This window comes from Ranitomeya variabilis, chromosome 1 (genome assembly GCF_051348905.1).
Source record: "Ranitomeya variabilis isolate aRanVar5 chromosome 1, aRanVar5.hap1, whole genome shotgun sequence".
NCBI lineage: Eukaryota > Metazoa > Chordata > Amphibia > Anura > Dendrobatidae > Ranitomeya > Ranitomeya variabilis.
The window spans coordinates 959,782,426-959,810,360 of record NC_135232.1 but is presented as its reverse complement, the minus strand read 5'-3'; the positions used below and the strand labels follow the sequence as shown (position 1 = coordinate 959,810,360).

The following is a 27,935-nucleotide window of genomic DNA, read 5'->3' as shown; positions in this document are numbered from 1 at the left end:
TTAAAGTGAACCTGACAGATAATGCACACAGTCCAATCCATGCTGCCAATACCATGGCATTAAGGAAAAAGCTGTGCAGGTAAAGAGCGCACAAAATAGCGCCAAAAAGTAAAAATTATACTAAGGCTCACCCAGGGGAAGAGTGATAACCCCTGGTTTAAAAGGTCTAATTGCTGCCGCCTCGTGGCTGGGGGACCCCTCCATGTAAAATTCACCAAACACAAAAAAAAAAAAACATCTTTAAAATAGGCCATAAGTACATCTCTTGCTGCAAAAGTAGTAGATGAAGGTTGTGTTATTGGAGAACGTGTTTCTACGCTGTACTGGTGTGTTGGATTTTTTTACTTGAATAAGACGCCAGTACGGCATAGAAACACATTGTCCGATAACACAACCTTCATCTACTATTTCTGCAGCAAGAGACGTTCTTCCTGACTGTTTTTTTTCTTCTGATGAATACCCTGATATTGGCAGCACAAGTGTTGATTGTACAGGGCAATGTGCTGCCGATAACTGATTTTTATACATGCCCGAAACTCAACACATCTGACACATGAGTTTTGCCCATACGTCTGGCGATTGCCGGCCTGTTTAGATGGGTCGTTAGCTTCTCTGAAGGGGTTAAAGAAGTTGTCCACTACTATAACCTTTTTTTTTTTCTTTCATAAATCTTGCTATTATGTGCCACTGAAAACATCTACTGTGTTTATTTTAGCAATATTACCTTTTATCATGCTGTAGCAGCACATTTTAGTGCTGGATTCAGCTCTCATGGAGTTAATCGACAACTTCCTTTCTCCTGAGTCATTGTGCTCTAATACTACAAGTTCCATGATGCATTGCACTGCTACTAAGCCTGAACCTAGCACACCCACTCCAAAACACACCCAACCCCTCCCTCCTCTAGCTTCAAAAAGATTTGTGATGTCATTTCTGTCCAACCTCCTCTTTACATTTGTCCAACCCACACTCCATTACACACAGATAGAGGGATAGATAGATGGATAGATAGATAGATAGATAGTTAGATACATACAGATATATCTATGTCTATTTCCATAGGTATGTCCATATCCATGTTTCTAAACCCCTTCACCCCCTGGAGCTTTTTTGTTTTTGTTTAGCGCTCCCCTTCTTTCCAGAGCCATAATTTTTCTGTCAATATGGCCATATGAGGGCTTATCTTTTGCGGAACAATTTCTACTTTTGAACGCCATCATTGGTTTTAGCATGTCGTGTAGCAGGAAATGTGAAAAAAATTCAAAGTGCAATGAAATGGCAAAAAAAGTGCAATCCCACACTAGTTTTTTGCTTGGCTTTTTGGCTAGGTTCACTAAATGCTAAGGCTGTGTGCACACGTTGCGGATCTGATTGCAGATCCGCAGCGTTTTTTGCTGCACTGAATTGCATCAAATCCGCAGTGTAGTGCACAACCAATGTAAGTCTATGGGAGCCGCAGACTTGTGCACATGCTGCGGAAAAAGCCGCACCGAAACCGCACCAAGAACTGCATCAAAACCGCACCAAAAACTGTATCAAAACCGCACCAAAACTGCAAAACTGCACCAGGTTTTGATGCAGTTTTTGGTGCAGTTTTGATGCAGTTTTTGGTGCAGTTTTGATGCTTTTTTTGGTGCGGTTTATGCGCGGTTTTAATGCCGTTTTTGGAAATAAGTAAATAAACGGAAAATGTGCATGATTTGAATGGAAACATGCATGAAAAAACGGATTCCAAGGCCGGATTCATCATTTCACAGCTCAGTTTCATACTTTTTTTGCCGGATCCGTCGCTGTGCGTTTTTTCGCCGGACAGAAAAAACGTTCCTCTGTATGTGTTTTCCATCCGGCGGAAACAGCTTTTTTTGACGGATCCGGCAAAAAACGGATGAAACTCTATGAGAAAAAGACGGATCGTCGGAAAAAAATGGATCCGTTTTTTTTCAAAACTCGCCGGATTGTGCCTCACGGCAAAAACCTGATGTGTGAAAGCACCCAAATATATGGATAGATACAGCTATGTATCTATAGATATATCTATAGATAAATATATCTATAGATAGATATATCCATAGATATATAATAGAAAGGCCGATGTTTCTATAAGGCTACTTTCACACTTGCGTTTTTCGCAATCCGTCTTTTTGGGAAAAAAACGGATCCTGCAAATGTGCTCGCAGGATGCGTTTTTTACCCATAGACGTGTATTAGTGAAGGATCGCGACGGATGGCCACACGTCGCGTCCATCGTGCAACGGATGCGTCGTGTTTTGGCGGACCGTTGGCACATCCGTCACGTCTGCCATTTTCTACCGCGCATGCGCGGCCAAAACTCCGCCCCCTCCTCCCCGGACTTCAGAATGGGCAGCGGATGCGTTGAAAAACTGCATCCGCTGCACACGACGTGCACAAATTTCACAACGTGCGTCGGTACGTCGGCCCAACGCATAGCGATGGACCCGTGCCGACGCAAGTGTGAAACAGGGCTTAATGAGCGTTTAATTTAATAAAAAACTGAAAAAAATGGCGTGGGCTCCCGCGCAATTTTCTGTGCCAGAGGGGGAAAGCCGACGGCCGAGGCCAATATTTGTAGCCTGCTATGAATATCAGCCCGCAGCTGTCTGCGTAGCCTTTACTGGCTATTAAAATAGGGGGACCCCCCCCAAAAAATGACGTGGGGTCACCCTATATTTTATAGCCAGAAAGGCTACGCAGACAGCTGCGGGCTGATATTCATAGCCTAGAGAGGGGCCATGGATATTGGTCCCCCCCCCGGCTACAAATACCAGTCCGCAGCCACCCCAGAAATGGCGCATCTGTAAGTCTACGTTCACATTAGCGTTCGGCGCCGCAGCGTCGCTGCATGCGTCATGCGCCCCTATATTTAACATGGGGGCGCATGGACATGCATTGTGCTGCGTTTTGCGACGCATGGGTTTTTTTGGCCGCAAGCGTTGGGCGCAGAGGACACAGCAAGTTGCATTTTTTTTGCGTCCAACTTTCGGCCAAAAAGGACGCATGCGTCGTTTTAGCGTGCGTTTTGTTGCATTTTTGTTTGCGTTGCGTCTCCGACGCTGCAGCGCACAACGCAAATGTGAACGTAGCCTTAGATGCGCCAATTCCAGCACTGAGGCTGGTTTCACACTTGCGTTTTTGGACGCTGCGTTTTAGCGCTAAAAAACGCATGCATTTTTTTCCTATACTTAACATTAAAAACGCATGCGTTTTTTCACATGCGTTTTGACGCGTTTTCGGCAACGCATGCGTTTTTGAACGCGCGCGTTTGTTTGCGTTAAAAACGCATGTGTTTTTATAGAAAAAAAACAGAAAAAACACTGAAAAACCACCCACCACCATCAGGGTGATAAAGGGATCCAAACCCTAACCCTACCCCTATAACCTCACCCCTAACCGTGTAATGAACATTTTATGACATAGTGCCACGATATTTAAGTGCCACGTATGTAAGTGCCACGTATGTAAGTGCCACGTATGTAAGTGCCACGTATGTAAGTGCCACGTGTATAAGTGCCACGTATGCAAGTGCCACGTGCCACGTATATAAGTGCCACGTATGTAAGTGCCACGTGCCACGTATATAAGTGCCACGTATGTAAGTGCCACGTATGTAAGTGCCACGTATGTAAGTGCCACGTATGTAAGTGCCACGTGCCACGTATATAAGTGCCACGTATGTAAGTGCCACGTGCCACGTATTTAAGTAAGTGCCACGTATGTAAGTGCCACATGCCACGTATATAAGTACCACGTATGTAAGTGCCACGTGCCACGTATCTAAGTGCCATGTGCCACGTATGTAAGTGCCACGTATGTAAGTGCCACGTGCCACGTATGTAAGTGTCACGTATGTAAGTGCCATGTATATAAGTGCCACGTATGTAAGTGCCACGTGCCACGTATATAAGTGCCACGTATGTAAGTGCCACGTGCCACGTATTTAAGTAAGTGCCACGTATGTAAGTGCCACATGCCACGTATCTAAGTGCCATGTGCCACGTATGTAAGTGCCACGTATGTAAGTGCCACGTGCCACGTATGTAAGTGTCACGTATGTAAGTGCCACGTATATAAGTGCCACGTATGCAAGTGCCACGTGCCACGTATATAAGTGCCACGTATGTAAGTGCCACGTGCCACGTATATAAGTGCCACGTATGTAAGTGCCACGTATGTAAGTGCCACGTATGTAAGTGCCACGTGCCACGTATATAAGTGCCACGTATGTAAGTGCCACGTGCCACGTATTTAAGTGCCACGTATGTAAGTGCCACATGCCACGTATATAAGTACCACGTATGTAAGTGCCACGTGCCACGTATCTAAGTGCCATGTGCCACGTAAGTGCCACGTATGTAAGTGCCACGTGCCACGTATGTAAGTGTCACGTATGTAAGTGCCACGTATATAAGTGCCACGTATGCAAGTGCCACGTGCCACGTATATAAGTGCCACGTATGTAAGTGCCACGTGCCACGTATTTAAGGACAATGGCTCCTGCAGTGCATCACTGAGGTTACTATACACTGGTCTCACTTTATGGCAAAAAGCTGCGTGGGAACTTTCTCATACAGCATACCATAAAGTGAGACTAGGGACTATTTTCTCACAGGGGCGTAGGAATACATTGTGGGGAATACATTGTGGAAGGATACCTTCCTCCCCTCATTGTGTTCCTGGAGCCCCTAGAGAGTGGTTGCATCACCTGATGCTCCTGCTCTCTACGGGAGATCGTCGTGGGACACTCGTTTTAATTGGATTTCTGCGGATCAGGGAGTATAGTGTTTGTTTATTATTTTAATATTTTTTACAGATGACAATGGCTTCGGGGATCAAAGTGACAAGTGATGGTGAGTATGTACTCTATGTTATATGTACTGTATGTATGTTGTATGTATGTACTGTATGTGGCATGTCACATGAAGTCACATGTTGCATGTTGTCGCATGCTGCATGTCGTCGCATGGCGCATGTTGTCGCATGACGCATGTTGTCGCATGCTGCATGTCGTCGCATGTCATCACATGCTGCATGTCGTCGCATGGCGTCGCATGGTGCATGTTGTCGCATGCTGCACGTTGGCGCATGTCGTCACATGCTGCATGTCGTCGCATGGCGCATGTTGTCGCATGGCGCATGTTGTCGCATGCTGCATGTTGTCGCATGGGCATGTTGTCGCATGCTGCACGTCGTCGCATGGTGCATGTTGTCGCATGGTGTCGCATGCTGCACGTCGTCGCATGCTGCACGTCGTCGCATGGCGCATGTTGTCGCATGGCGCTTGTTGTCGCATGCTGCATGTTGTCGCATGCTGCATGTTGTCCCATGGCGCATGTTGTCGCATGGCGCATGTTGTCGCATGCTGCACGTCGTCGCATGGCGCATGTTCTGTATGTGTGTATGTACTGTATATGTGTTTTTTTTTTTTACATTCAACACATTAGCCGGATGATGGGACTACTACTGTCCCATCATTGGCTAATGTGTCACTCACTGTCACTGTAGCAGGTAGAGCCCGATGGGACTTGTAGTCCCATCGGACGATGCCTGCACAGAGACACTGGGGCTCTGCATGCCGGTATGTGCGGGCGGCGCCGGTACGTGCGGACCGTGGCTCTGCGTGCCAGCATGTGATGGCCGGCGCCGCCGCCCGCACATACCGGCACCGGCACCGGCACGCAGAGCCACGCACATCACATCGAGGATTCCCTGCCTAGCCCCGCCCCCAGCACATGCACAGCCCTGCCCGCCCCCCAGCACAGCCCCGCAGGCAGCGGGGCCGGGGCTCTGCATGCCGCGCCGGTATGTGCGGGCCGGGGCTGTGCGGGCCGGCGCTGCCCGCACATACCGGCGCCGGCCCGCACATACCGGAGCCGGCACGCAGAGCCCCGCACATCACATCGTGTATTCCCTGCCTAGCCCCGCCCCCAGCAAGTCCCGCCCGCCCCTAGCACAGCCCCGCAGGCAGCCCACAGTCCCGCCCACAGCCCAGTCACTCTTGAGTGACTGCTGACTGTGCGGCTGGGACACGCCTGCTGCTGACGTCACGTCAATTTCCAGAGCCTGGAAATTGACGTGACGTCGGCGGAAATAAGCGGCGGCTGCAGCCTGGGGATCACGTGACCCGGACTCAGCCGCCGCTACAGCGCCGCTCACAGGCGAAAACGGCAACGGAAGGTAATCACACAATTCATCAGGGGCCCCGGGGGGATACATTGGGGGGTTAATTGAAAGTAGTGGACAACCCCTTTAAACATGGGACTTCTGGACAGGTGGCGCTTGTAGTATGTAGCCATGCAAGCACAATGCTGGACAGGAGCTGTACACACTGGCGCAATAAAGTTGGTGAACCCTTGGCGACCTAAAACGTCCTCAAATTTTCATACGTCAAAAAGTAGATAAAGAGAACCCAATCAAACTAGATGAATCAAAATATTAGACATTGCAATTCTTTTTTTACATTTAGATGGAGTTATTCCAGCAAGAAGGTTGAGGGGGTCACACTAGTTACTGAAAGCAAAGGTTCACATACTTTTTGACACTCACGACATTTGATAGGGAATCTTTTTCCTCAATAACAAAAAAAAAAAGACTAAGTCTGATATTTTTGACTCATATGTTTGATTTGGTTCTCCTTATCCACTTTTAGGACTTGTGTGAAAATCTGAAGTAGTTTTCGATCAAATTTCGGCAGAGATATGGAAAATTCTGAAGAGTTCACAAACTTTCAAGCACTTACATTATTTCTCCATACCCTCTTTTTTAAATATATATTTTCTTCTAAAATTTTCCTCATTAACCCTTTACACAACTAATAAGGAGCATCATCTGACATATCCTGTAGCTGAGAATTTCCTTCCCTTCTTTCTATTTTCTATACAGAGGATGCTATTGTGTCAGATTTTTCAACCTGTTAGACTGGACATTTTTATTTTTCAATTCAAACTAAAACAGGAAGACTATATTAAGTCACGTCATTCTAGTAGGAATAACAACCAAAAGAAGAACTACAGTATTCTAAGATCAGTCATAAAATATAGTTATTTTCCCTAAAAGCCTTAAATCTCACCATTATCTCTCTCTGCTCTTCAAGGTTTCGTAAAAAATTAGAAAACTCCTGGAGAGATGCATCTGGAATACAATATTAGGTAAAAGTCAACCATCCAAATCGCCACAAAGACATTTGCATATGCCAACGGAGAAAGTAGGATGACCATACCGACACATCTCTCGTCATCCGTTTCCGCATCGCCGATGAATTCAAACTTGAAGTCTCTTAGTGAATGGGCAAACTTTCTCTGAGCCGTCGATAGACCTGAAAACAGAAAAGAAAAATCGGTCACAAGAAGAACATGCAATCCAACACATAATGTTGTAGTTTTTTTATGGTGGTGAATTTGTCACGTTCAGTCACTATACAAGCATTCTGAGTAAGGGATCCACAAAGCGCTACTTTCCTTGTCTAAAAAAAATGGAGTCAAGTAAAGCGCTAATTTAGGAGGCGTGTGGAATGGCTGCTTAGGTAATGGTCAGAGATGTATAGATATTTGCCATTTGATTACAATTATGAATCCTTTTATATACCAGTCATTCTTTTCTCCGTTTGCTCCTGCACGTTCAAAGACACTCGGTTTGGTTGCCTTCAATGGAGCCCATAAAGTCTGTAGATTTGGATCATGGGCAAATCATGGAAGAGCACAAGTCATGAAAACAACCCATACTTGACAACTCGGAATTCCAAAGCACAGTGGCTAAAAGTATTTAGAGAACGTAATACAAGTACCTTACAAAGTAGTTTTATTTTTCAAGAGCAACTTTATCTTGGGTATTTGTAATGGGGGAGGGGGAAGTTCTTTAATTTCTTTAAAGGCTTTTTTCAAGAATATGGTAAGTTTCTTCAACATACAGTGCCATCCACACTGGCGGAGTAGCTGGACTCAGCGAGTGGATGTAGTGGTCAGGTGTGATGTAGTCGGACCATCTATGCTGCAGCTTATAAAAACAAAGACGGGAATTGTGGCAGAGAGGCGTTGCTGGAGCAGCGGATGGTGGGAACCAGCTCTTTTGATTATCTTAACTTAAAGGAGTTGTTACAGCTCAGGGTTCAAGTCTGCACTCACTAAATGGCTGTAAACTTGTGAATCTTCACAGTGTGCAAACTGAAGCCGTCAGGATTCTCTGATGATGGCAAGTTATTGCAAGTATGAGATTTGCATATATGAAGTCACATGCCGACTAGACATGTGCGGCCTCATTCAATACAAGTGAACTGAGTGAGGCCAGACAAGTCTAGTCGGAATGTGGCCGGAAATCTGCACATACAGTGACTGCAGGCTTGAACCGCAAGCCTGGACAACCCTTTAAAGAAATACATTCCCAGAGAACTCCTTTAACAATCAGACAACCCCCTTAAAAGAACTTTGCAAATATAAAAAAGGTTAACAAAACAAGCAAAATAATGAAAAGCTAATGCAGCAAATGTTACTAAAATCTGGTTGAATTATTCTGCTCCGTCAGACATCTCCAGTACAGTAAATCTTCCAAAAAAGGTAATTTTCTAATTCAAAACCACAAAGTCACTACTAAACCACAGGAGCGTGCACAAATTTTGCCCAGAATCCTTACATTGTTTTACTACTCAAGGAAACTGGAATCTCTGCTGTGCATATACTGTGAGTGCAAAACCAATAGTATAACGCCCGCTTCTCATACCAGACAGCACTTCTGACAGGTTCTGAAGAAGACCAGATCTTGTTTCAAGTAAGCAACAAATTTACAACCTTCTAAATTACATCAGGCTATATATAAGTTCACAGACTCGAGCGCCATTCTTTAAATAAAGCTGCACTTTTAAATATTCTGAACAATCTATAAAAAGGACACAGGGACACAAGAGGTTAAAAAAAAGATTCTTAAAAAAAACAAAATACTTCAAAAATCCTGTGAAGCTGCCAAATACCGTAATAGTGGCAGATGTAGAAAGCAACAGCTGCCCGTGCCAAAGGTTGCCCTGATTTAGAGAGTTTCATGTAATTGCACTGGAACAAAAAGCATTTCCTGGGTTCGGCATTAAAGGAGAACACTACTGTAGCTCCATGAGTCCATAAAGGAGTCGTCCACTACTCGGACAACCTCTTCTCAATCTGAGTGTTTGTCCCTGCTAAACCAAACAGACTTAGGCCGGAGTCACACCAGCGCATGGCATCGGATGTGATATGCCAGTGACCCTGGGCTCCTGCTCTGCTGCCAGCGGGAGACGAGTGTCATGCGTCTGTGCTCTGATCCTCTTACATGACGGGATCAGAGCTCAGGTGCGGAGGAGACAGTAATTTCTCCATCTCCTCTGCTGCCATCGTAGGCACCGGGCTCAGGGTTTGTGTGACGTAACAACCTCACGTGAGCTTTGCGAAAGCTAAGTCTCAAGGGTGCTTTCACACTGCGCTTTGCGGCATGTTCAGTGGTCCCGTTGGGGATTACATCCGAGTCTACTACATCTGACTGTCCAGCTCCCACAGGCACATACGATGCACAACAGAGCACACGTAGACTCTGTCGACACCACTCTAGTCAATGGCCCCTTCGGCACATACGCCCAATTCCATTTTCACGGAAGGGTTTGGCCGTAAGCCCCGAAGGTGTCACTGAGCGTGGGGAAGAATGTAGTGTCCAAAGCACTCCAAGTGATTTTATTTTAACGGGCAAACACGAAGATTGAGAAGGGGGTTGTTAGGGAATGTTACCACGGTCAGGATTGCATCAGGATTTGCTCAGGATTAGACGCAGGTAAAATCTGCACCTGAGGTCACTGGCAGGTCACCTGCGTTTTTGATGCTTTTCACATGCGGATTTGTGTGTTTTTGTAAGCTCAATAAAGATAAACAATTAAAAAAAAAAAAAAAAAAAAAAGAATGGTAATGTCATTTCTTGTCCAACCTCTTCATTTACATACTCCATTGAAGAATAATGTTTACACATACAGAAAGATAGATGATAGATAACAGATAGATGGATGATAGATAGATACGATATAGATACGATAGATCGATACGATAGATCTATCTATTATTTATCGTATCTATTATCTATCTATAAATAGAGATATCGATAGATAGATCTATAGATCGCTAGATGGATATATCGATAAATAATAGATAGATACGATAGATGATAGATATGATAGATAGATAGATAGATATGAAAGATAGATAAATGATAGATAATAGATAGATAAATAGATAAGATAGATAAATAGATAAATACCAAGCCCGATGTTTAGTATATCTATGTATCTATAGATATATCTAGCTATAAATATATCCATAGATAGACGATTATATATATAGATGGATAATCTGTTTGTCTGTAACGGAAATCCCGTGTCACTGATTGGTCGTGCCAGCCGCCCGCGACCAATCAGCGACAGGCGCAGTCCAGCCGCGAATTGGCGCGGGATTTAAACCACGCTTCTCTGATTGGTCTTGCCCAGCCGGCCGCGACCAATCAGCGATATTGCAGCGGGATTTAAACACCACTTCGTAAATAAACTACATATATATTCTACAATACCCGATGCTTTAGAATAGGGCCACCATCTAGTAGATATATAATAGCAAGGCTGATGTTTATTAATCAACGTTTTTTTTATTTTTTTTTTTAAAGGGTGGGGGGAAATGGCGTGGGCTCCCACGCAATTTTCTGCGCCAGAGGGCGAAAGCCTATTTGTAGCCTGGGAAGGGGGTAATACCCATGGCCCCTCACTAGGCTATGAATATCAGCCCGCAGCTGTCTGCATAGCCTTTACTGGCTATTAAATTAGGGGGACCCCCCCCCCAAAAAAAAAAAATTATGTGGGTTCCCCTTATACTTTATAGCCAGAAAGGCTATGCAGACAGCTGCGGGCTGATATTCATAGCCTAGAGAGGGGCCATGGTTATTGCCCCCCCCCAGCTACAAATACCAGCCCCCAGCCACCCCAGAAATGGCGCATCTGAAAGATGCGCAAATTCCGGCACTTAGCCCCTCTCTTCCCACTCCCCTGTAGCCTGCAGCGGTGGGATATGGGGTAATAAGGGATAAGGGTTTAATGTCACCTTGCTAATGTAAGGTGACATGAAGCCCGGTTAGTAATGGAGAGGCGTCAATAAGACGCCTATCCATTACTAATCATATATTAGTAGTTAAAAAAAAAAAAAAAAAAAGACAGCCAGAAAAAAGTATTTTAATATTCTTCATTTCACCATACTCGATAGCCTGCAAAAAATTAAAAATAATAAACCAACCGTATACTCACTTTCTGCCGTTGTCAAATTAATAACGAGTGTCCCACGACGATCTCCCCTATAGAACAGTGACATCGGGTGATGTCACTGCTCTATAGGACCTCCAGTGACATACTGACAGGAGACAATGGCTCCTGCAGTGCATCACTGAAGAGGTTACCTGAGTTCAGGGTCTCACTTTGTGACAAAGCTGCGTGGGAATTTTCCCACACAGCAGTGCCACAAGTGAGAGTAGGGACTATTTCTCACAGAGGCGGAGGAATACATTGCTGTAGGATACCTTCCGTCATTGTATTCCTGGAACCCCTGGAGAGCGGTCGCATCAGCTGGTGTGGCTGCTCTCCACGGGAGATCGTCGTGGGACACTCGTTTTAATTGGATTTCTGCGGATCAGGGAGTATATTGTTTGTTTATTTTGATATATATATATATATATTTTTTTTTTTTACAGGTGACAAGGTGATGGTGAGTATGTGCACTCTGTTGTATGTACGGTATGTCTATATGTATGTTGTGTGTAGTGTATGTATGTGTTGTATGATGTTGTATGTACTGCATGTTGCATGTTCAATGTTGTGTGCTGTGTTGTGAATTCTGCTCTTGGGTTCCCTCCGGTGGTTGTTGATAGTAATGCAGTTGTCCCTGGGTTGCAATCCTGGGCAGGTGTCCCTGCATATTGCAGCTCTGACTGGGATATTTAGGTGTGCAGGATTCATTAGCCCTTGCCAGTTGTCCATTGTTCTTGGAGGTTTTGCATCTGTCTGGTTCCTCCTGCCCTGCTGCCAAATCAGCAAAAGGTACCTTCACACAAAATGACTTTGTAACGATATCGCTAGCGATCCGTGACGTTGCAGCGTCCTCGCTAGCGATATCGTTTAGTTTGACACGCAGCAGCGATCAGGATCCTGCTGTGATGTCGCTGGTCGCTGAATAAAGTCCAGAACTTTATTTGGTCATCCGATCGCCGTGTATCGTTGTGTTTGAAAGCAAAAGCAACGATACCAGCGATGTTTTACACTGGTAACCAGGGTAAACATCGGGTTACCAAGCGCAGGGCCGCGCTTAGTAACCCGATGTTTACCCTGGTTACCAGCGTAAAAGTAAAAAAAACAAACAGTACATGCTCACCTGCGCGTCCCCCAGCGTCTGCTTCCTGACACTTACTGAGCGCCGGCCCTAAAGTGAAAGTGAAAGCACAGCGGTGACGTCACCGCTGTGCCGTTAGGGCCGGAGCTCAGTCAGTGTCAGGAAGCAGACGCCGGGGGACGCGCAGGTGAGCATGTACTGTTTGTTTTTTTTACTTTTACGCTGGTAACCAGGGTAAACATCGGGTTACTAAGCGCGGCCCTGCGCTTAGCAACCCGATGTTTACCCTGGTTACCCGGGGACCTCGGCATCGTTGGCCGCTGGAGAGCTGTCTGTGTGACAGCTCCCCAGCGATCAAACAGCGACGCTGCAGCGATCGGCATCGTTGTCGCTATCGCTGCAGCGTCGCTTCGTGTGAAGGTACCTAAAGATAAGTGTCTGGTTTTTGTTTCTACAGCACACATGCTGTGTGCTTTACAATTCAGTGCTATTCATGGTTTTTTCTTGTCCAGCTTAGACTGTGTTTGGATATTTTCAGTCAAGTTGGATTCTCAGGAGAAGCAGATATACATTCCATGTCTTTAGTTAGATGGTGCAATTTTTGTATTATCTGCTGTGGATATTTTTAGGGTTTTATTACTGACCGCTTAGTATTCTGCCCTATCCTTTCCTATTTAGCTAGCGTGGCCTCTTTTGCTAAATCCTGATTTCTGCCTGCGTGTGTCTTTCCTCTAATACTCAGAGTCAATATTTGTGGGGGGCTGCCTATCCTTTGGGGTTCTGCTCTGAGGCAAGATAGAATTCCCATTTCCATCTATAGGGGTATTTAGTCCTCCGGAAGTGTCGAGGTATCTAGGATTGTTAGGTACACCCCACGGCTACCTCTAGTTGCGGTGTCAGTTTAGGGTTTGCGGTTAGTACAGGTTCCACCTACTCCTGAGAAAGTCCCATGCGGCTCCAAGGTCACCAGATCATAACAGTGCTGTATGTGCACATAGTCTAGACGAGTCCAGCACTGCTACATCTGGATGCCTGACATCCAGATGTAGCAGAGCCTGTAGATGATTGCCGGAGATAACTCTCCAGTGATCACCTACACTGCAGCATTCGCACAATCAGCTGATCAGCTGTTTGTGAGAACCAGACTAGTGACCGGAGATAACTCCCGGTCACGTGCACGGCAGTTCTCGCAATAAGATAAGTTTTCGCGAGAACTGCAGTGGACGAGGGACTTCCGGCAGAAGGACAGGTGAGCCGGCATGTAAATTAGTAGACATGCGTAGTAAGCTGCGTTTATGCAGTTACTAAGCATGTGACTAATCATTAGATGCGGTTTTACCACATCTAATGATAGTCTATGGTAAATTTACGGCGCAGCGACGGAGCGTCGCCACATTGTAAACAGACATGCTGCGTTCTGAAAAGACGCACCGCATGTCCGTTTACACGGGTCTGCCGCCTGCGTGTTTTACCGCATAATGGAGACGGGATTTCATGAAATCCCCTCCACTATGCTGTAACATCTGGACGCTCCGTGTTTGACGCTGCGGCTGTACTTAGCGTCAAACACGCAGCGTTTCCTAACTGTGGAAACACACCCTAGAGTAGTGGACAACGCCTTTAAAAGGGAAGCCATCATCAGAAAATGACCTATTGTTTCAATCAGCCTTTTATGTTACATGTTTGTTAAGAAACATTTTGGCAATACTTTTTTCATATCATGATCTACAGTGGTGTGAAAGAGAATTTGCCCCCTTCCTGATTTCTTGGTCTTTGAAATCAGCTTCCCAAAGATGTGATAAATTAACTGTGGTGATTTCTTTTTCCTTTAATAATAAGGACCTTCATTTAAAAACTGCATTTTGTGGTTACTTGTGTTATCTTTGTCTAATATTTAGACGTGTTTGGTGATCTGAAACATTTAAGTGTGACAAACATGCAAAAGAATAGGAAATCAGGAAGGGTACAAACACTTATTCACATCACTGTATTAAAAGATAAATAAAATGTAATCTTGTAATTTCCACACTGGCAACTGCAAAGCCAGAACAGTTCAAAAGGCTATATACAATGATTTTTCCATATTTTTCCATTCTTTGTCAGGGAAAATGTAATATTAAGATAAGACTGACATGCACATTGTTAACTTTGTACAAAGGACCATTAAATCATTAGCTCTTGAAGTAGAGCGAGTGCAATTCATGACACCTAAGCCTAGTTGGTATAAACATGAAAGGAAAGGCGGATGAACACATTATCCAACCCGGACATTCCCTGTCCCCTATTCTGGGAGGGAGGGATGCAAGAAAATCAACTATTTAAAATTCATTGCTTTCTCAATTAAAGAAATGAATGAAATTTCCCTAAGAAAATGTCAGGTAGTTGAGCCCAGATCTAGGGATATAAAAGGATTGTTTAGACAACTGAGAAGTGCTGGTGTCAGAAAAGTACGAGTGTGTGCCATCTCTCAAGGAAACAGAAGAACATCTTTAGATGGAAATATTTAGGTACCGTATCGTATGTTTTTCTTTTTTATTTTATAATGGTTTTGCATGTCATGTTTTTTTTTTTAAACTTATTTTTCCTGTACATTTTACATCACAATTTAAAACTGTAATAAGCTTGGTCTTTGTATGCGCTACAGCATGGGTGCCAGCAAGCCATTTACAGTCTGCAACATCCTGTTGTCCTGGACCAGAGCAGATTCCAAAGGACCACAGTGCTCGGGCTCAGGACTATAGGGCTCAGGTTAACAGTCGGCCATTTAAAGGGAACCTGTCACCCCCAAAATCCAAGGTGAGCTAAGCCCACCAGCATCAGGGGCTTATCTACAGCATTCTGGAATGCTGTAGATAAGCCCCCAATGTATCCTAAAAGATGAGAAAAAGAGGTTAGATTATACTCACCCAGGGGCGGTCCCGCTGCGGTCCAGTCCGATGGGCATCGCGGGAAAGGTCAGAGAGGCCCGGCGCCAGCGCACTGCAGTACTTTACTCTGCCCTCAACAGGGCAGACAAAGTACGCCGGAGCCGCAGCGTAAAGACAAGAAGAGGACGTCATCGTAAGAAGATGGGAGGCCCCAGACAGGACCGCGACGCCCATCGGATCGGACTGCCCCTGGGTGAGTATAATCTAACCTCTTTTTCCCATCTTTCAGGATACATCAGGGGCTTATCTACAGCATTCCAGAATGCTGTAGATAAGCCCCTGATGCTGGTGGGCTTAGCTCACCTTCGATTTTGGGGGTGACAGGTTCCCTTTAATTGATACACTGCATGCACACTGTACTCGCTTCTGAACACTACGGCATGTGCAATGAAGGCACATGTCATCACATCCTATGTGGGCAGAGTAGGAGAGGCAGTCCCTCTTGTGATGTATATGTCACCTGCCAGTCCTGTAACGTATATTCCCCTAGCGTATCCTATGTGATGCAAACGCTCCAGTCCCAGTGTCTCCGGTGTAATATATATATGCTGCTGCCCCCAGTCTCTCCTATGTGATGTATATACTGCAGCCCCAGTGTCTCCTATGTGATGTATATGCTGAGGCACCAGTGTCTCCTATGTGATGTATATAGGGTAGTCTGTCTCATATGTGATGCATATAGTGCAGTCTCTGTGTCTCCTATGTGATGTACATGCTGAGGCACCAGTGTCTCCTGTGTGATGTATATAGGGTAGTCTGTGTCTCCTATGTGATGTATATACTGCAGACTCCCCACTGCTTGAGTTCTAGAATAGTAATGTAAGCAGAGAGGAATTTCCAACGGTAAGGAGAATGCAGTGTAATATACATCTATGTTCAGAACTTGCTGCTGCAAGTTCTTTTCAAATGTTATTGCAAAGAGTCGACTCTGCTCCATGCCAACACAAATCTGAAAAATTGTTTACAGGTAGCCACATCATGAATACCACCTAACATGATATGTTGCACCAAAGAGAAGCAGCTCTAGACATCACATTAGGGTTAAGTTAATCAAATATTTGACCAAAAAAAGCAGGGTAAAGTTTAAAGTTGATCATTTTGTACGCCACCCCCGAACGATAGTATAAATATCCAAATGACCCCTGGCATAAGAAAGGTTCTCCACCACTGCACTACAGAATTCATAGCCTTCTGGAGAGCGATTGGCCTTTTGACTGTTGGACAGTAGTGTATATTTTGGAGACTCCTGATCCCGTCTGAGGAGTGGTGGCAGCGGGTTGTGTAACTATCCAGTGTGTGTGAGTAATGTGTTTGGGTGGGATATATGCTCACCTTGCAGCCTGAGTGGAAGGGGAGTGCAACATTGAGTGAGTGGAGACTGATTACCCCTTTACTGTCGCACATCAACTGCTGATACATGGGTATGTAATATTCTCCAATGCCTTATACTGGTAATTGCAAAATCATACTGCAGCAGATAAGTGTATTTTTTTTTTTTAAATCTCATCTGCAAGTAGTGGGAAACCGCTAATACTGAGAAGAAAAAAAAAACAACTAAAAATAAACCTCTAAAATGTAGAGAATAAGAGACATTTGTTCTTTTTAGCAATAAAACCATGATGATAATATGTACTAACCAGCTTTCTGTTTGCAAACTCAACAGTTATTACAGACACATTAAGACTAAGGCTACACTTAATGTGTATGGGGCCTTAATTCGATCATTCGGCAGACAGCCACCTTTCTTGTCTTTCCCATACACCGGAATGTGTAGGGATGAGCAGACCTGTGGAATTTTTTTTCTGGTACCAGAACTTTGACCCAAATCCCATTGAAATCAATGGGGACCCAAACCTTGGAGGTGTAAAATCTCTGACTACTCTGACAGCAGTTTATCTCTGAGAAGAGCAAAAGACTTGGCCATTGAAATTCAACAGGCCACTGTGTTCAAGACGGAGCTGCCGGGCCCTGTCTTCAGAATGGTTAGGGGATCATTTATTATTTTACTGTGCTTTGCTTATATAGCGCCATCATATTCCGCAGCACTTTACAGACATTATCATCACTGTCCCCATTGGGGCTCACAATCTAGATTCCCTATCAGTATGTCTTTAGGGTGTGAGAGGAAACCAGAGAACCCGGAGGAAACCCACGCAAAGACAGAGAGAACATACGAACTTCTTGCAGATGTTGTCCTTAGTGGGATTTGAACCCAGGACCCCAGCGCTGCAATGCAACAGTACTAACCACTGAGCCACCGTGCCATTTTGGGAATAATCCCTTATGATCAATCAGGATCCCACCACCATCCAGATAAAAAGTGCACACTCTGTTTAGAAGGATAATACATAAAGCTTAATTCAAGACAAACTATCACAGACACTATGCTGAAAAAATCCCAATGAGAAAAAGTGCATTTTATAGTTTCGATAGTAGCTGCATGAAAAGGCAAGTAACATCTAAGGCTATGTTTCCACGTGGCGTACCGGCAGCGCTTTGAATGCAGCGGATCCCCGCTCCGTCCAAATTGCTGCCGGCTTTTGTACGCGCGGTGATTCTGCATGTGTTTATTGGACACACGTGGAATCACCGCATCCTATACATAGACTGTTATTTATCTTGCAGAGACTGAACGTCTCCACAAGATAAATACACATGCAGCGGTCTGTAAAGATACGCCGCATGTGCGTAAACGCAGGTTTGCTACATGCGTTATTGTACGCATAGTGGATACGGGATTTCATAAAATCCTCTCCACTATGCCGTAACATCTGGACACTGCGGATTGGATGCTGCGGCTGTAAGCAGTGTCCAATCCGCGGCAAATACTGACCGTGGAAACATACCCTAAATCTCTAAACCACTTCATCGAGGGACAAGGACTAATGCTAATCATAGGCTACAGTAGGATTTACTGAAGTTTCACATATATGGCACTACCTGAAGAGTTTTTGTAAGACATTGAAAAGAACAAAGATTCAACCCACAGAATACAAAAATAAGACACTTCCAATACAGTTCATCCCAGTTTAATTACTCCTCAGTAAAGGGGTTGTTCAGGACTGACATATTGACAACCGATGATGGATAAGTAATCAGTAGCAGATAGATGGGAGTCTGGTTATGGCAGCTCAGCCCTACTGAAGAGTATGAATGGATCTGCAGTACCTGAGAACGGCCCCTACACGGTGTATGGAGCATTGCTGTTCCTGATGATCGCCGGGGGTCATTCACTGACCTGATCTGGATGACTTATTCTAAGGATAGGTTATCAATACAGTATGCTCGATGAGGAAAACCCCTTGAGAGGTTATCCATAACAAAGATGTGTGGTATAGTCCCAGGATTTAGGATAATCTCCAGAATGGGGGACCCAACGCTGTCTTGCAGAGATGAAAAAGAAATGGAGAAGTAGCAGCATGTTTTTGCAGTGCTCCTCAAGAGATAGATATGGGAAAGGTGGTACTCGCACCTAATAGACACAGACATACCCAGGAGATATGCCATAAATGTTTCTCATGCGAATGCCCATTTATAGCAGGAGGACGTAGATGATGATGCGAATAACATTTGCAAGAAATTGCTTACACCACAACCATTAAACCTTCTAAATGTAATTTTTGCTGAACTAAATCTCTAAAAAGTATATGATGGGGGAGGAAACAGAAGTCATGTGCCGGAATTAATGAGAAATGCATTATTGACATGTGTCTGTTACAACATGTGACTCAAGTTCTGCAAATTCTCTTGCAAAAAATAAATTAATAGTGAAGTCATTTAGTAGGAACTAAAATATAAAAGTTATTTTAGAACTAGCACAACTAAAAGCAGAGGTAATGTATTGTACAATTGTGGCCAATAGTTGAAACTTAAACAAATTTGGGTTTTCACAGTTTGCTGCTTCAGTGATTTTAGATCTTCTAGTCAGATGTTTCTATGGAAGGTTACTGAAGTACAATTTCATACGTTTTTACACTTTTATTAACAAATACACCAAGTTCCTGAAAGACTCAATATTTACAATGTTTACCCCCCTCCCAGAGACTTCTTCGATTCGCTCTGGCATACTGGTTATCAAAGCAATGATGACAGCACGTTCCCTTGGAGGTAACCATCATTTCAAGCACCAGTCTCCTTCTGAAGCAACTAGTCTGCTCTTATCACTCAGTCATGCTGATTGAATTATATCAGCTGCCTTGTCCTTGGTAACACTTTCACCTAAGGAATGAGAATGTCACTGAAATTATGTAAAGTCAGTGGAAATTAGGTTATGTTATTAAGTAAAATTTTTATAGCCATGAATGCAAAGCAAAACATGTGGACCTGCCTGTAATGAAAGATAAGAGCAATGAAAGTTGTCTACAAAGCCTTTTAGAGGGCTGCTTCTTGAAATTACTAGGCCACAGCAACATCTTAGTGGACAAGTCATAGTAAGAGGCGCTCAAGGTGTTGGCATTTGAGTGAAGTTCACACTGCCCTGATGCAGCTGCCTCGTAGTACCAACTGAACAGTTCCAACAGCCCCAACATTGGGAACAGCTGATCAGCACGGTGTGCTGGGTGTCGCAGTCCACCGATCAGACATTGATGACCTTTCCTAAGAATAGACCATCAATGTTAAAGTCCCAGACAACCCCTATAATTATACAGCATTAAGGGATCAAGTGTCATATTTCCACAGAGAAGAATGAATTGTGAAAAATCAAGTGTCTGAAAGAAATTGCAAATTTAGAATTCATGTGGATGCAAGACCGCAGTCAAGGTGATTTTCTGGACTTGTTTTTTCATTTTGACTCTCACAATTGTCTACTTATGATGTCAATTACAGGCCTTTCTCATCTTTTTAACTGGGAGAACTTGCACAATTGGTGGCTGACTAAATACTTTTTTTTTCCCCACTGTACACGTTGTGAGGGGTTGACACTCTCAGCTGCTGCACAAGGTAGACACAGGAACGGTTTTGGTAGTAGATCACCTGCTGGGTTTTATATGGACAGCATAAAACCTTAGCAGGGTTCAGCAAAGTATACAGAGGCTTTCTGGTGTAACGGTAAAACAAAACAAAGTTACAGTCCAACAGAGTCCTTTCCCTCCAGGTTTCACCGCAGGTAGCACGCACCATCTTCAGCTCCCCCTGGAGCCATGTGGGAGTTCCTACTCTCCCAAAGCACAACAACCCAATGTCCAGGTATTTAACATAAACCATGTGATGATCACATGACCATGACATCATCCCAGGTCCTGCCAGTACACCTGCCGGTGTCTGCTCTGCAGGTGGAGATATAGTGGGCATCCTCCCACCCATTTTATAGATGCCCACATAAAGCCAGCCCATCTATGCAACTTTAAATTAACCCCCTCAACATCTAGTGTGCTGGAGGAAAAATACCCTGGTTTCACATATCTCCCCTCATAACGTGCTAGTGACCCTGTCACAACGTTCATATATGAGCTTGTCTTGTAACGAATGGTCACTACATTCCCTTTAAGACTGCCTCATTGAATACATTCTGAATGATGCACTTCGGTTACATATATCAATTACTCCACTATCTCACGTCCTCCTCTCAGATTAGAAGCCAATACAATATTGTAGTTTCTCAGCAAGTTCTCGGCCGTTGATGAAGCGTCCCGTTGTCTGCAGCACAGTCAAACATTAGTGGAAGGCTGTCAGACAGAGAGGATGTGTTATTAGCTGGGTGACACCGTGACAATACTTGCCCTGTTCGTTCCTCAACACTGTGGGTCATTTCTGCCATCCCAGCCGTGCGTATGGCCCTAGCCCCAGATCCTGGAGTGAGGTCATCATAACGCTGGCAGCAAGATCAGCAGACTACATTAATATGAGTAGTCAGCGGAGGCAGTGCATGTAGATACCACAGTAACTGAAACGTAGCAGGACTGAATGCTCTGATCCTTTACAATATGGTATCTAGGAAGTCAGGCGTCCTTTTTCCTATAAGGCAGGATATAATATACATTTCAGGATACAGATTTAAGACCAAATATGAAAAATGAAAAAATCTGTATGTTTGTTTATTATGCTTGGTTATAACAGCGCAACATACAGTTGTGTGAAAAAGGGTTTGCCCCTTCACGATTTCCGATTTTGCATGTTTGTCACACTTAAATGCTTCAGATCCCAAATCAAATTTAGACAAAGATAACAGAAGTGAACACCAAATTCAGTTTTTAAATTAAGGTCTTTATTATTAAGGTTAAAAGAAATCCAAACCTTACAGGGTCCTGTGTGGAGAAAAGATTAAGCCCTATACTTAACTGGTTGGGTCACCCTTCCCAGCATTAGCTGGCAATGTGTTTTGGTTTTTTATTTACAACACTCAGGAGGAATTTTGGCCCACTCATCTTTTCAAAATTGTTACAATTCAGCCACATTGGAGGGTTTCCGAGCATGAACCGCCTCCCTTAACCCCCGGAGGTATTATCGGTTTCGCATTTTCGTTTTTTGCTCCCCTTCTTCTTAGAGCCATAACTTTTTTATTTTTCCATCAATATGGCCGTGTGAGGGCTTGTTTTTGAGGGATGAGTTGTACTTTTGAACGACACCATTGGTTTTACCATATCGTGTAATAAAGAACGGGAACAAAATTCTAAGTGCGGTGAAATTGCAAACCAAAAAGTGCAATCCCACACTAGTTTTTTTGTTTGGCTTTTTTGCTAGGTTCAGTAAATGCTAAAACTGACCTGCCATTATGATTCTCCAGGTCATTACGAGTTCATAGACAGATAAAAAAAGATTTTGTTTTGTTTGCCAATTTTCCGATACTCGTAGCGCCTCCATTTTTGGTGAAGTCTGGTTGGTTGCGTGCCGAGCTGACATTTTTAATGATACCGTTTTGGTGCAGATATGATCTTTTGATAGCCAGTTTTTGTATTTTGACTTTTTTTTTTCCTCGCTACGATGTTCAGCGGTCAGGTTAATCTTTTTTTTTTTTTTAATTGATAGATCGGGCGATTCTGAATGCGGTGATACCAAATATTAGTATTTTTTATTTATTTTTTTTTTGAATGGGGCGAAAGGGGGGTAATGAGATATACATAATTTTTTTGTAATGAAAAAAAAAATTAAATTTAATTTTATATATATTTTAAAAAAACATTTCTTTTTACATTTTGGCATGCTTCAGTAGTCTCCATGGGAGACTAGAAGCTGCCAAAGCCCGATCGGCTCTGCTACATAGAGGTAATTGATCAGGTCGCCTCTATGTAGTAGAATTGCTCACCTGCTATGAGCGCTGACCACTGGGTGGCGCTCACAGCAATCCAGCAGTGACAACCATAGAGGTCTCCATGAAGCCTCTGGTTGTCATGCCAATGAACCGGTGACCCGCGATCACGTGACGGGGTCAACGGAGGGCGGATTTCGGGCCCGATGGCCGGAAGCACGAGTTAAATGCCACTGTCAGTGTTTGACAGCAGCATTTAATGCATTAATAGCCGCGGGTGGATCGCGATTCTAACTGCGGCTATTCCGGGCACATGTCAGCTGTTCAAAACTTAAGGTGAGGACTTTGACTAGGCCACTCCAAAGTCTTAATTTTGTTTTTCTTAAGTCATTCAGAGGAACTTGCTGGTGTGCTTTGGATCATGGTCCTGCTGCATAATCTGCACTTCAGATTGAGGTCACAAACAGATGGCTGGACATTGTCCTTCAGGATTCTTTTGGTAGACAGCAGAATCCATGGTTCCATTTACTAGAGCAAGTCTTCCAAAAGCAGCAAAACAGCCCCAGACCATCACACTACCACCATCCTATTTTACTGTTAGTATGATGTTCCTTTTCTCAAATGCTGTGTTGCTTCTACTCCAGAACGAATAGGACATACACCTTCCAAACAGTTCAACTTTTGTCTAGTCAGTTCACAGAGTATTCTCCCAAAACTTTGGGGATCATAAACAGGTTTTCTGGCAAAACGAAGACAAGCCTTTAAGTTCTTCTTGCTCAGCAGTGGTTTTCATCTCAGAATTCTGCCATGCAGGCCATTTTTGCCTAGTCTCCCTTTCTTATGGTGGAGTCATGAACACTGACCTTAACTAAGTTAAGTGAGGCCTCCAGTTCTTTGAATGAATTTTTCGGGAATGGTGCCATAGAAAGAAGATTGAAATGTAAATCCATCAACACCTTTATAGGTGCTGCATTCTCATATATGTGGTTTGAAGGGAGGGGATGATTTTACTGACAGATTGCCTTCCAAAAATATCAACAGAGCAGAAATAATGAAGGTGTGCCTCGTATACAGAGCAACTATTATTACAATGGTAATATTGACCCACCAATGGAAGTTACAGCAAATACTGTTAAAAAATTAGGAAATTAATTAAAAAAAAAAAAAAAAAAAATTGTAGAGAGCCTATCGTGTCCTTCAAAAACGGAATTGATAGAATAACTTATTTCCTTGCTGTCCCTCGATTCATAAGCAGTTTTTCTTTCCCCTGCTTTTCAGCCCTCCAGTAGGCACCTTTAGTTTTGCTGTCCGAAATGCAATCACTCTGAAAAGCACCAGAGTATCTGATATTTCCTCAATACATACTGAATAGCATACAGAAGAAACCTGTGTTGAAGCAAATAATTACCTAGTTATATTGTACCCAAACCAACCAACCCAGCAGGCACCAACAAGGTGCTTGCACATATGAAATGGCTGTAGAGTGGCTGGGGAATTCACTAGCTTTATGTCATTACTGAATGTACTGCAGCCCAAAGTTGACCAAGTAATTCTCCTGGTGGCTACTAGACAGCCAACAATCCATAAGCAGTCTCAAGTGACACCCCCCGATTTTTCTTTTTAACCCCTTAACGATCGCCGATACTCCTTTTAACGGCGGTAGTTAAGGGTACTTAAACCACAGCGCCGTTAATTAACGGGGCTGTAGAAAAAGTGTATAGCGCCCCCCAGAGTTGGATTTTCTCCGGTGTCTCAGCTGCTGGGGGTAGCTGGGACCCCAGAGAACATGATTCGGGTCAGATTTTACCGACCCCCGGGTTGTGATCGCCGTTATTAACCGTATAACGGCGACCACATAAAAAAAGCACGATTTGCTTTTAATTTCTCTGTCCTCCGATGTGATTGAACATCAGAGGACAGAAATAGGGTCCCGCTTTCCCCCTCGATACTTACCAGTGTCTCCAGATGTCCCTGGGTCCTCCTGCTTTCCCCCACGGCCGCTGGTGTCTTCTTCCGGTAAGAAAATGGTGGGTGCATGCGCAAGTGCGCCCGTCGAGATCTGCCAGCACCCGACAACAGTAGAAAGATTTTTCCTATTGGTTCATTTTGGTCCCTGTGATGGGGTCTATCACAATGATCAAAATAAAAATAAAAAAGTAAATAAACCACCCCTTTATTACCCCCTTTGTTAGGGAAAAATAATAAAATAAAGAAAATGTATTTATTTCTATTTTCCCATTAGGGTTAGAGTTGGGCTAAAGCGAGTTGGGCTCAAGTTAGGGTTGGGATTAGGGTTAGGGATGGGATTAGGGTCAGGGATGTGTTGGGGTTAGGGTTGGAGTTAAAATTGGGGGGTTTCCACTGTTTAGGTACATCAGGGGGTCTCAAAACGCTACATGGCGCCACCATTGATTCCAGCCAATATTGCGTTCAAAAAGTCAAATGGTGCTCTCTCCCTTCTGAGCTCTGCCGTGAACCCAAACAGTGGTTTACCCCCACATATGAGGCATCATCATACTCAAGACAAATTGGATAACAGCTTTTAGGGGGGGGGTCCAATTTCTCCGGTTACCCTTGGGAAAATAAAAAAAATGTGGGCTAAAAAATAACTTTGGTGTAAAAACAAAAAATTTTTTTTTATGGCTCTACACTATGAAGTTCTGAAGCACTAGGGGGTTCAAAGTGCTCCCCACCCATCTAGGTAAGCTCCTTAAGGGGTCTAGTTTCCAAAATGGTGTCACTTGTGGGGGGTTTCCACTGTTTAGGCACATCAGGGGCTCTCCAAACGCGACATGGTATCCGATCCCAATTCCAGCCAATTCTGCACTGACAAAGTCAAACGGCACTCCTTCTCTTCCAAGCTCTGCCGTGCTCCCAAATAGTGGTTTACCCCTACATATGGGGTATCGGGAGTATTCAGGAGAAATTGCACAACAAAATTTGAGGTTAATTTTCTCTTTTTACACTTGTGAATAAAAAAAAAAGTGGCTCTGAATTAAAATGTAAAAAAAAAAAAAAAAAGTTTAATGTTTCCTTCCACATGGCTTCAGTTCCTGTGAAGCATGTAAAGGGTTAATAAACCTCCTGAATGTGGTTTTGAGCACCTTGAGGGGTGCAGTTTTTAGAATGGTGTCACTTTGGGGTATTTTCTGTCATGTACACCCCTCAAAGGTGACTTTAAATGTGAGATGGTACATAAAAAAAAAAAATAAAAAATAAAAATGGTGTTGTAAATTTTGTTGTAAAAATGAGAAATTGCTGGTCAACTTTTAACCCTTATAACTTCCTAACAAAACATAAAAATGTTGTTTCCAAAATTGTGCTGATGTAAAGTAGACGTGTGGAAAACTATTTTGTGTAACATTTCGCTCATTTAAGGGCATAAAAATTAAAAGTTTGAAAATTGCTAAATTTTTAACATTTGCGCCATATTTGTTTGTTTTTTTTTCATAAATAAACGCAAGTAATGTCGAAGAAATTTTACCACTGACATGAAGTACAATATGTCACAAATAAACAAAGTCTCAGACTCAGAATCAGTGGGATTCGTTAAAGCGTTCCAGAGTTATAACCTCAAAGTGACAGTGGTCAGAAATTGTAAAAATTGGCTCGGTCATTAGGTGAAAAATTGGCTCCGTCACTAAGGGTTTAAAGGGCCACTGTTACCCCCTCCAGCTGTTATAAACTAAAAGGGCCACCTTGTGCAGCAGTAATGCTGCATTCTAACAAGGTGGCTCTTTTAGTTTTAGGTTCAAGTATACCCAAAATAAAGCGTTTTTATACTTAGCCACAATTCCTGTCTCTAGCCAGGGAGGCGGGTCCTCACTCCCCAGCTTGGCCAGCTCCTCTGCCGTCACTCACATCTTCCTGCGCTTTCGGCGCCGCCCCCTCAGCGCTGTTATCGTTTCAAAACCGGCGCCTGCGCTGTGTACTACTGTGCTGCGCAGACGCAGTAAGCTCTGGCCGTCTGATGTCCCAGCCAGGCTTGCACACTGCGCCTGTGCGGGCATTGCGGCCCCCCTTCCCGACATCTGACGTTATAGTACGTCAGATGTCGGGTCCCCTGCTTTGATGTGCGCTCCGGCGGTGAGCGCACATCAAAGTCGCGACATGTCAGCTGTTTTTTACAGCTGACATGTGCGCGCAATAGCGGCGGGTGAAATCGCGATCACCCGCTGCTATTAACTAGTTAAATGCTGCTGTCAACCGCAGACAGCGGCATTTAACTACCGCATCCGGCCGGATATGAGCGCATCGCCGACCCCCGTCACATGATCGGGGGTCGGCGATGCTTGTACATTGTAACCATAGAGGTCCTGGAGACCTCCATGGTTACTGATCGCCGGTGGCTGTGAGCGCCACCCTGTAGTCGGCGCTCACAGCACACCGGCATTTCTGCTGTGTAGCAGCGATCTTATGATCGCTGCTGCATAGCAGAGCCGATCGCGTTGTGCCTGCTTCTAGCCTCCCATGGAGGCTATAGAAGCATGGCAAAAGTAAAAAAAAAAAGTTAAAAAAAATGTGAAAAAAATAAAAAAAATATAAAAAAGTTTAAATCACCCCCCTTTCGCCCCAATCAAAATAAATCAATAAAAAAAACCCCCAACCTACACATATTTGGTATCGCCGCGTTCAGAATCGCCCGATCAATAAAAAAAAAAGCATTAACCTGATCGCTAAACGGCGTAATGAGAAAAAAAATCGAAACGCCAGATTTACGTTTTTTTGGTCGCCACGACATTGCATTAAAATGCAATAACGGGCGATCAAAAGAACGTATCTGCACCAAAATGCTATCATTAAAAATGCCAGCTCGGCACGCAAAAAATAAGCCCTCACCTGACCCCAGATCACGAAAAATGGAGACGCTACGAGTATCGGAAAATGGCGCAATTTTGTTTTGTTTTGTTTTTTGCAAAGTTTGGAATTTTTTTTCACCACTTAGGTGAAAAATAACCTAGTCATGTTAGGTGTCTATGAACTCGTACTGACCTGGAGAATCATAGTGGCAGGTCAGTTTTAGCATTTAGTGAACCTAGCAAAATAGGCAAGCAAAAAACAAGTGTGGGACTGCACTTTTTTTGCAATTTCACTGCACTTGGAATTTTTTTCCCGTTTTCTAGTACACGACATGGTAAAACCAATGATGTCGTTCAAAAGTACAACTCGTCCCGCAAAAAATAAGCCCTCACATGGCCAAATTGACGGAAAAATAAAAAAGTTATGGCTCTGGGAAGGAGGGGAGCGAAAAACGAAAACGGAAAAAGCTCCGGGGGTGAAGGGGTTAATAGCCCGAGAACTTTGCTCTAAACACAAGTGTCACAAAAAGTGTGCGCAGAGATATGGTCAATTGTAGCCTTCTCCAACAGAAGAAAAAGGCCACTAAACCCCTCACCCATCCCTCTGAGCCAGAAGACCACAGCCAGGGGCTGGTAGCCCCCC

General features: G+C 44.0%; 1 protein-coding gene across 2 annotated transcripts in view; it reads right to left on the bottom strand.

Moving 5' to 3' along the window:
- The window catches only part of ARHGAP10 (Rho GTPase activating protein 10), a 348,249-nt gene that overhangs the window by 255,193 nt on the left and 65,121 nt on the right, over positions 1-27,935 (bottom strand). For both annotated transcript variants that reach the window (XR_013219924.1, XM_077279301.1), the window contains exons 2-3: positions 7,235-7,330; positions 7,085-7,146 (exon numbers count right to left, since the gene is read on the bottom strand). Coding sequence is in view for 1 of the 2 variants with exons in the window: in XM_077279301.1 (XP_077135416.1) it covers positions 7,085-7,146; positions 7,235-7,330 (158 nt within the window). In the remaining variant the exon portion in view is untranslated. The remainder of the gene's footprint in view (positions 1-7,084; positions 7,147-7,234; positions 7,331-27,935) is intronic.